The sequence below is a fragment of the Opisthorchis viverrini genome (genome assembly GCF_000715545.1).
Source record: "Opisthorchis viverrini unplaced genomic scaffold opera_v5_9, whole genome shotgun sequence".
NCBI classification, from domain to species: Eukaryota; Metazoa; Platyhelminthes; class Trematoda; order Opisthorchiida; family Opisthorchiidae; genus Opisthorchis; species Opisthorchis viverrini.
In genome coordinates this window covers 1,155,315-1,165,394 of record NW_008751665.1, presented here as the reverse complement: position 1 = coordinate 1,165,394, position 10,080 = coordinate 1,155,315, and the positions used below count along the sequence as shown (strand labels likewise).

Below are 10,080 nucleotides of genomic sequence, written 5' to 3'. Positions count from 1 at the left end.
CTGAACGCGCTTTGCCGGATTGGATCCCAGTGAACAGTTGTCTCTGCGCCATCCGGTTATCCAGTTCAATCAAGCTCAATGCCTCGCGGCATAAAAAGCGGTGCCTGTTTGTCCTGTCAGCTTATTCCCCAACGGACTGCAGTTCTGATGCGGAGAAGGATACCTTCTATCGAGAGCCATCCGGGCTCATTCGTCAAGCAAAGAGCACTGACGTTGTGATCCTTGCAGGCGGTGTGAGTACACAAGTAGGCCGTCTTAGCTCCTTGGGATCACATTTGGGCGGTCCATGCTCGCCGCACAAACAATGGAGATCGACTTTTTCAGTTGTGTGCTGGCCGTGAACTGTTTTTGGCAAGTACGAACTTTCAACATAAACGTTCGCATCGCGTAACCTGGCGGTTACCAACTACAAATCAACCGTGGACCCAGTTGGACCACGTGGCCATCAGCCACCGGTGGAGAGCCACAATTCAAGACTGCCGTTCCTTCTGGGGCACACCACTTGATTCTGATCAAGCCATGCTGTTCACACGTGCAAAGTGTAAAGTGCTACTGTAGGGCTGTGTGGGTTCGAACTCTAGTGTCATGCTTGCGGATGAGCCACTTAAGGTAGTAAACAAGTTTGTCTACCTAGGCAGCTGTATCGGTTTCGGTGTTTTCGAAAAGGATGCTATTTCCCAGGGCATCACCCGTGGCGTAGTTGTGACATCCGCTTATCGATTAAGGGTCCCTCCGTATTAATACACGGGTCCGAAACCTGCCTGCCGAGGACGTCAAAAAACTGTTTGACCATCGAGGTCTTCGGAGCATTACCCGAGTTTGGTGTGAACACCGGATCAGTAATGCTGAAGTAGGTCGAATTATCTTCGGAAGAAATAACTCACCCTCGATAGATGAACTGATCACACTCTATACCTTTCGCACAACCACGGGAAGGGTGGAAGAGAGCCAGAGGCGGTCAAACAATGACTTGGCAGCGAAGTGTGAAAGCCAGTACGAGCGAACTCAGCTGCGCTGGTCATTGCCGTCTCCCTGAATGGGGACCCCGAGACGGACCAAATCGATGGTTGAAGACATTGTCAGGCATGGTGCGGTCGCCCCCTCAATGGCACTCGTGCATCCAACCTGTTGCCTTCAATGCATAGCTCCCCTCACTTAAAAATCCACTGACAGACCTGTATTTTCGCACCTATTCATCAGCTACCCGCCTTCAATGCGTAGCTACCTACCCGCCTCCCCAAATTGTTGATGAACAAGCCTGTACCACTGTACGGCAAGTAGGCTCTTACATCTGATGATGATGACGATGACTGTGGTGAGTCTGGCAGCGCACAACCTTTTCGCTAAAGTGGCTGGCTTGTACTGACACTTAATACTCAGAAGTATCCCTTCTTCCACTTTCAATTTTTCCCTCGTCTACCCTACCCCACCCAAATGTGAATGCCCTCCCCGCGGTTTCCATCACCGGGGCTGGTGGTTTTGTTTGCTGTGCATTGTAATCAGCTGCAGCTTCTGTACGTTCGACTTCAGTAACAATCCTTAACCCAAAAATCCTGTCAACTTAGCTGCCTTTTTTCTCCGCACACTGAAGCAAGCAGGACAACAGGTGGCACTGGCTCATACACTGGATCCCCCCTGCATTGATGTATGATATCTGTCAGAAACAATGATACAGGATACGAGTACTGTGAGAAAATCTAGAGGAAGTGAGGTGCATCGCACCCGTTCATTTTGTCTGCTTACGCTCCAACTGATTGTAGCTGTGAATCTGCCAAAGACAGTGTCTGTGAGGCTCTTTTACAACAGGCTCAAAGCTCAGACTCGTTGTAGTTGGTGGTGACATGAACGCTCAGGTTGGTAGACTAACCGCTGCTGACACCCAATAGGGTGGTCCTCTTGGGTTGGATACGAGACACACGGACAACGGAAATCGTCTACTTCGGATATGTGCCGGTCACAGACTGTTCCTTTACGGTACCAATTTCCTGAACATCGGCAATCGCCTGATCACGTAGTGCCCACCAACGAACCAGCCCCGAATCCAACTAGACCACATCGCCGTCAGTTATCGGTGGCGAGGGTTGATCACTGCCTGCCGCTCCTTCTGGAATACCAGCGTGGACTCTGCCCATGCACTTGTATGGTGTTGCCTTTCATTGCATCTTTCAGGTCCACGCACAACGCACACAACTCGCTTAGCAACTGAGAAGCTAGTGGGCCCAAAAATCAAACGAAACACTAAGAACCGGTTCCTCTGACGCCTGCCGGGTCATCTGATATGGAATATTAACAGCCACTGGGAGCAGATACCCACACTTCTAATCAAAACGAAAACCGCCGTTTGTGGTGCAGCCCAGGCAAACTCATTCAACCATTGGATCTCTGATATGACCATGGTTTTGCTGGAGACTGGGCAAGAGATTCCTCTTGACCGTAATCAAAACACAACCAGATGCATCATCCGATGCGAAGTGAAACCGTGCAGACTGAGAAGCTTGAGGCGAATGAATAGACAAATAAATGGATGATGTGAAAAGTGTTGGAAACGTCCGTATGTTGTAATGCTTGATTCTTTCTACTGATCTTCGGAAGCCTGTCAGCAAAACTATCAAGGACCAGAATGACTCTTGAACGTTCAAACCGGTCGCCACAGTATTTCGAACAGCAATTCTTTTGGTCATCTGCCACCCCCCAATCCGGAATCCTGGCCTTCAACAGAATAGTGGACTGTGAATATGGGGCCGCCTCCCAACTCAGAAATGCCCAAGTGTATATCTCTGCTCAAGCGTCATCGTGCTGCTGGTCCTGACGAACTGCCACCTGGTCTGTTCAAGGATGGTGGTGAACTTCTCGGTCAGTGCTTGTCCATCTGGGAGACAGAGACCGGTCCAATCGATAATAGTGCCCATTTTCTGTGAACGTACTAACTACAGAAGTGTTAGGTTGACTCCTGTTGTGACAAAACTCCAGGCGTCACTAATCCGTCGTCGTCTTACGGTGGCACGCAAAACCTTGGTTCGTAAGGATCAATTAGGATTTTGACCGAATACAGGCTGCGTTGACCACAAATCCCCACTGTGTCAGGTGTTAGAGCAACGCCACATATACAGACAACCCACAATCTTGGTATCCCTTGACCTCAAAGGTGCGTTCGATTAGGTAGACTGATCAGTGCTGTTAACCACACTTGCACAACAGGGTATGCCCCAGAAGTTTGAATATAATCCGATCCCTTTATTCACATGCTTCTGGATGTGTGAGAATGTATGGTTAGCTCTATAAAATCTTCCCCACAAAAGTGGTGTCCAACCAGGAAGTCCACTCTCTCCGTTCTCATTCAACTTCATCGTTCATGAAATAATAAGGCGCACGCTGGAAGGTCTTCAAAACCCCACTGTCCAGTTTCGCTGCTAGTGAGAATTTTGTCGATCTAAAGTACGCAGACGACATCGTCAACTTTGAAGACGAAGTGGAAGCATGAATCCGGTTGAGTAGAGACGACATCGTCATCTTTGAAGACGAAGAGGAAGAGGAGGTTCAGTAAACTGAACGCTGTCTTTCGGCATGCGTCTTTCAACTTCAAAGTGCAAAGTTATGCTTAAGAACATGTAGTCCTTCAACATACCCCTTACAATTCAGGGAGAATCACTGGATGTTGTGGAGAATTTTACATGCCTCGATAGCTGTATTAGCTTTGACGGAAATGTGCAAGAATCTCAAAGACCCGAATCACGTTTGCTAATCTGCGTCGCTTGTGGCGTCAAAAGAGCATATAACTGGGTCTTAAGTGTCGCTTGTACTAGGCCACAGCAAGGGCTGTGTTGTTGTATGGCTGCGAGACGTGGTCTCTGAACAAAGGTGAGGCACCCTCAGGACCACCGTTACCTCAGACGTGCTGCTGGATTTGGATAACGTTAACGAATTCCCAACGAGGTAATTAGAAAACGGGTATTTGGTTGTGCAGTAGGTACTTCAACCGCGGGAAACAGCCAGTTTCATCAACAACGGTGACTCGGCCATGTGCCACACATGCCGAAACACCGTCTACTGAGACCAGAGTATTGTTCTCTCTGTTTCCTTCAGAATGACTGAAACGCGAGGTGAACAACGTATGACTTGGCAGAGGGGAGTGAAATAGTACGAAGAATTTGGGTGTTGTGGTGTGATACGCCTTCCACGATGGGTCTCCGGGACCTCTCCTGTGGTTGGCTGAAAACAATACAAGAAATGGCAGGTGATCGCTGTGGTGGCGTCTGTGTTGTCAGTTTCTTTCCAGGTTGTTTGGTTTGAGTGATTGGAGTTGTAGAAGCACCTCAGAATGTTTGCAGTAGGCCAGCACCACTTTCCTTTTGTCATTTTAAGGCCTCCAATATTAGTAGATAAACTTTGTGATGCATCTATGTCAACACTGATGTTGCTGTCCCTCTTCGTGACGGCTTCGGATACCGTTGAATTATGTTCATACAAAGTGTCACACGAGTTTTCACGAAAACCGTCGACACGTGCAAGACGCCGGAATGCATGCCGCAGGAAAAAAAATACGCGGCATTTTTGGTCGTTATAAAAGAGCTGTTCGTTGAACAGGTGTTCACCGTGCGGTATGGTGGTGTTATTTCAATAGTATATGAATTTGCACAAATATGTATAACGTTTCCATCTTTGTTGGTCGGTTTGAGACGAGGCATGTCCATGGAGATCGCTGAGGTCCAAATACTTCCTCAGTAATGAGGTAGCTTTAGCCAGTTGTGGCATAAGATGACTTCATTTTACTCCTAGTCGGAATAAACGATTCCTAACTTGTCTTCCCTTGGCGCTTTATAGGAGTTCAGTGAGTCTTGCGTCGGTCAATCTACATCTTTCATAAACTCTCGGGAATAACAGCGTTTTTTTCACGTATGTTGTAGCGGCGAGTTCATGGTATGTGCTTTCAGGGTCTCCTTGTCAGTTTTTGTGTGAACACCAGTATCGTCAGAGAGTGAACGGGCATGTCTTGTTTTCCTCACTAGATTTTTTGTAGACACATTTTCATCGGTTCGTTTCAAGTCTTTTTTTTCTTCCCAGCAATCCACTACGTCTCACGTAATGGCTCGCAGTTCACGTGTCCTGTTGGATCCTACTTCCAATGCATGGCGTCGCAAAGCTCCAAATTGACCAAACCGTCATCCGTTAAGGATCCAATAGTTCAACCGGAAGTTTTCGTCACACTGTCCGATCTGAAAGCTGAGGCATTCCGCAGCGGCAACACTCCGACATTTGTCGGATCTAGTAAGTTGGGTTTTTGTTGATCGGAAAGTTTGTTGTTTCGGCCTCTCAGGCTAATTATGATTATACATAATCGTGATGAGTAGTTTTCATTGGTTTACCCAACAGCTGGCTGGGGATGAATGCTTCCGGTTGTCACGGGAAATATCTGATTGATTAACCAAACCCTTTCCCAGACGGGGGATTCCTTGGTCCGGCCCAGTGTTTCGTATGGCAATGATTTTGTTTTCAACATAACTCAGGCACTGAATTGAGTATACGGGGCGGTACGATCGACCAAAAACACTTGGGCTTCCAATGTTGAACAAAATAGTTTGTGAAGGTTTGAAATAGCGTGGCCAAACGGGCTTTATGGATTTCCGCTGGAATACAATATTCATGATACGGCCTTTTGTTGTTTTACGTTTTGATTATTTCTGTTTATTCACCGTAGTCGGAAGCAGTAAAGTGTGTCGTTTGTTTGATAAAGCAATCCGTAACGAACTGAAATCTATCTTACCTCTTCTGTGTGTCTTCTATCGTCGCTTGAGGTGCGACTGCTCAAATAAGAGGGTTGCAACTCATATCTGACGTTTTCAAATGTCTTCAAGTATCCGTAGACCTTTTCTGGCTCGTTATTAGGTGGCGTCATGGTTTCAGAAGCGTCGGTCTAACGTGCTCGCCCAGTAAACTTGTCCCATACCTCGTGGTATGGATGATGTCAGGTTACCCAAACCTAGACAGAGGAAGTCGAGATGGAGAGGTTGGGTTGGAACCACGGACGTTCCGGTCAGTAATTCGCGCTCTAACCACTGAGTCATCTCTCCCCCTGGAGCACCTGGTGTTCCACGGCGCCGGGGTTTGATTGTGTTGACCTCCAACTGTATAATATTTATGATTTTGAATTTGGCTTCATTTGCAGATGCCGGCAGACAGGCTCCTAAGTGCAGGTTTTGTTCCTGTCACAGCTGACCTTTGCTGGACATTAAAGCTCATTCTCTTGAAGCAATAGTACTTCCGGTTTGCTTCCGGTGTTGTCCAAGTGTTGAAGTGGCAATTGGATATATAATCGCACAAGAGCGGACAAGGGAAGCATCATCACCGTACTCAACGGAGCTGATTTTATAACCAAGATCCTTGATCGTCTCAAAAATGGACTTAACAGTACACAGCGAATAGCATATCAAATACCTGTGCTCAGTAGAGCAAAATCTCAAACGATTGTCTACATAACAATAAACAGAGAGGGATGTTCGTAGCTCAGGCAGTGTAGACGGTCGTTGGTTCGTCCACTTAACCGGGCAATTCGGTCGCAACCGTTTCATTGTCAGTCTAGGCGACACCGTCAGTACGCTAGACGTACTAACGGATTAATAAGCCAAGAAACAAGACTCCCTGGAGTTGCGTCAACCAAGGTTACAAAGTGGAACCCAGTGAGGTCCGCGACCGAAGCCAGTCGAGCACTAACCACTGGACGAGAGCAGGGGAAGTCTAGCTCAAGGGTCGCATGATCATCGACCAATCTGGACACTGGATAACATACCAATCAAAAGAAGCACCAGACAGAACAGCTGATCGTGATGGAAGGTCATCCTGAACCAGCGGCATGTATATTAGCACACATTCACCATTATTCAACGCACAACAACGCCCCAATCCACTACCTCGATTGGTGATGAAACCTTCGCAATCAAATTGCCCAGTTCGTCAAGCCAACGACCAAACAGAGATGAACTTGGTTAGCCTGTCTGGTCCCTTCCGAATCCCAAAAGCAACCGACCTTCACGCTTTTACAAGCTACCGAAAATCCACACAGGGGAGGTACGAGTCACACCACCTGCCCGATACACAAGCCTTCAGTTTTTTCGCCGGATAAACAAATCCTTTTCCGAATATCTTGATAAGCAAATTTAAATATTCGATCACCTTTTTGACATTTTTAGACAAGGGATGTTAAATGATGTACGTTCTGTGTACACTAGTGTGCCCGTAGAACAATTTCTGAAATTTCGCATCATCTTTTAGGGGATGATCTTTTAGGAAATGATTCAGCACTGATTACTCGTACCAGTCTATCACAGATTTTGTACGAACTCAAATGGAGCAGGCATGGACTCTCCAAGTGCACCAACCGTGGAAAATATTTTTATTGGATCAACTGGCGTTGTGAGCGCCTTCTCCAAAAGACGTCGCCTGGGCTCACATAGCACCTCGCCCAGCCATATTAATCTGATAGGTTTTATCTGCTGCTGTAGATATTCCGAGTGGTGTACGCACTATCGCGTTCGTGCCGACACGTTGCTGCCGTATAACGCTTGCAATACTGCAACTATACCGATTGTGTGAAGTTGGAGGCGTCTGAATTAGAGCAGCCCTAAACCACAAGTGTTCTCGCTTTCATCTCACAAACATGAATGTTTACTTTCCGTTACCTGACGGAACAACTGGTTTGTGTTTTATATTCACGGAGAACGGTCACACAACAACTCTCCCCTCTGGTCTATTTGCCTGATTTATACTTCACTCGTGGGCTCCAATTTTCCGCTTACCGCTCTACGGGTAACAAACTAAGTGCTTTATCCTTTATTCGATCCGGTTTCAAACTCCAGCCCACAGCCTTTTTTGCCTCCAGGAGACTACCATCTTATTTTCATAGCAGCATTTTGCGCTCACTTCAACACCTAACATTTGTCTTCGATCCGGTTTCAAACTCCAGCCCACAGCTTTTTTGCCTGCAGGAGACTGCCATCTTATTTTCACAGCAGCATTTTACGCCCACTTCAACACCTAACATTTGTCTTTTTTTCTTTCAGTGCGTGAATGTTCCGCGGACTACGTTCCGAATAAGGTTGTCCCCATCGTGGTGGGCGTCGCCTTGGCTGCGATGATCATCATTGCCCTGATCACGTTCGTCATCAGCAGTCGTAGACGTCAACGTGGCTACCAAGAGATCTAAAATCATCATACTCTCCATCAGTGCCCTCCCCGATTGCTCAACATCTCATCCGCTGCTCCTTGATCTGCTCTGTAGTTATTGAACATCATCATTCAATTCGAACTCGTCATTGCACCATCGCCACTGTTTTATCGACTCAGCACGCGAGAGATTATACTGGGCAAAAAGCTGTATATTGATTCGATATTCCCAACACTACGAGTTTTGTGTCCCCTACACTCCGGATTGATGTGATCGTCATTACTTGATGTCATCTCCATTCGCTTTGTAGACAGTATGAAACAGTATGGCGATGGAGAAAGCCGACTTCATCGTGATTTTTGCGTATCTTGAGAACGTTTGTACCTGTCGTTTTAAAGCGATGTTCTCATCAGCCTCAATATTTTCGCTCGTAATTGATCTTTATGATCCCTTGTTTATGTGGAATTGGGAGAAAGCGGGGTCTTCGTCGGAAGGTACCAAGCACTACGGAAGTATGCGACCCCTATTTTGTCCTCACACTGATAATTGGTACAGGCGACCTCATCTGATTTACTCTGGCTTTAAACGACCGCTTTATGATCGTACCGCGATGCGCTGGGCTGCTTTTCATCATGGCATTGTTGGGCATCCATTTATTAGTCGGTCAGCTATAAACCGGCCACAATGGTTGCAGTTGCCATCCACTTACGATAGAAAGGGAACTGTCAAACATTTCATCAGGTCAGTGTTAAAAGTTGAAGAGCTTCAGTCACTGTAAGCAGTACAAGGCGAGAAAACATGTCAGAAAACTTGTTCCTTTCAGTCGAATGCCCAGTCGGCTCTATAACGTATTTAAAACAAGTTGGTCATCATCCTTGTATTCCCCTGTATATCTTGTGAGTTTATGTGGTCGGAATAAAGGACCTGACTCTCCGGATGTCGGTATTTGGCATCAACGGACACCAAAAGAACGGGGTTGTAGCGGGTGTTGAGGTGCATGCGTTAAGGGCTTCCAGCTGGGTTGTCAGACGTTTGTCTACGAAAACGAAACTGATGCAAACGCATAGATCCCCCGGCGAGGGATGCAGACTCTGTACCGGTGGTAGTGGGTGTATCGCAGGTCAGAAAGGACAAATTACTTCTCTTTTCTTCCCACAAGGCTTCGCCAACCAAGTGGTTGCTTGATGTTCATGTAACAAGTCGCTGATGCTTGATCAAGTAATTCTAACACAGGTAAGGTGAGCAGGGAAATCTTGAAGGTTGATCGGATTTAGGGAGGCCTCTTGGTGGCATGTGGCGCGCATTGTTCGTTAAAAAGTGCGCGCTTAGAAATGGGTTTAAGCCAAATGTAAGTACCTTATTTGACCTCTTCATCGAGACCCTGTGGCCTTCGACATGTTCAGCTGTAGCACCCTTTCGGTGCCTAATTGTCATGTCACCCGAAGGAAGCACGAAGGCTGGGTTGCCGAAGCCTAGACAGAAGCCGAGAGGTAGAGGTTGGGTTCGAGCCACGGACCTTGCGGTATCTGAATGCGTGCTACAGCTGAACGAACAAACAAACAAACCTGAAGTCGAAGATTAAGGATGTTTGTCCGATGTTTCATGGATTAACAGCTACACACTGAAGTTGACGATAGCTTCCATGCAAGACCACCATTGGCTGCGTAGCAGAGCCATATCTGTCGGAGTCTGGCTACGCGATCTTTATCTTAAAAGACTGCAGTTATCAACGCGATTAAGTCGACTGGCGAGGGCTTTCATGCCTTGTTGTCGAGTCATAGATTGACCGCCTTTTGGTAGTCTGCATCCGATACAAGGCTGGGCGAAGAGGACTCGACGAGGCAAACGGTCCTCTGGGATACGAAACATAGCCTAGGCAGCGTTACTTGTGGGTTGTGACAAGCTGTTCTATCGATGGAGAG

The 10,080-nt window shown here is 47.1% G+C and overlaps 1 protein-coding gene across 1 annotated transcript in view; it reads left to right on the top strand.

Annotated features, from left to right (window-relative positions):
• Positions 1–2,759: 2,759 nt before the first annotated feature.
• Positions 2,760–10,080, top strand: part of T265_00868 (hypothetical protein) — a gene marked incomplete at both ends in the record, with an annotated part of 75,806 nt that continues 68,485 nt past the window's right edge. Inside the window, 3 exons of the mRNA XM_009164763.1 lie at positions 2,760–2,853; positions 5,062–5,265; positions 8,055–8,148. Of these exons, the coding sequence (XP_009163027.1) occupies positions 2,760–2,853; positions 5,062–5,265; positions 8,055–8,148 (392 nt within the window). The remainder of the gene's footprint in view (positions 2,854–5,061; positions 5,266–8,054; positions 8,149–10,080) is intronic.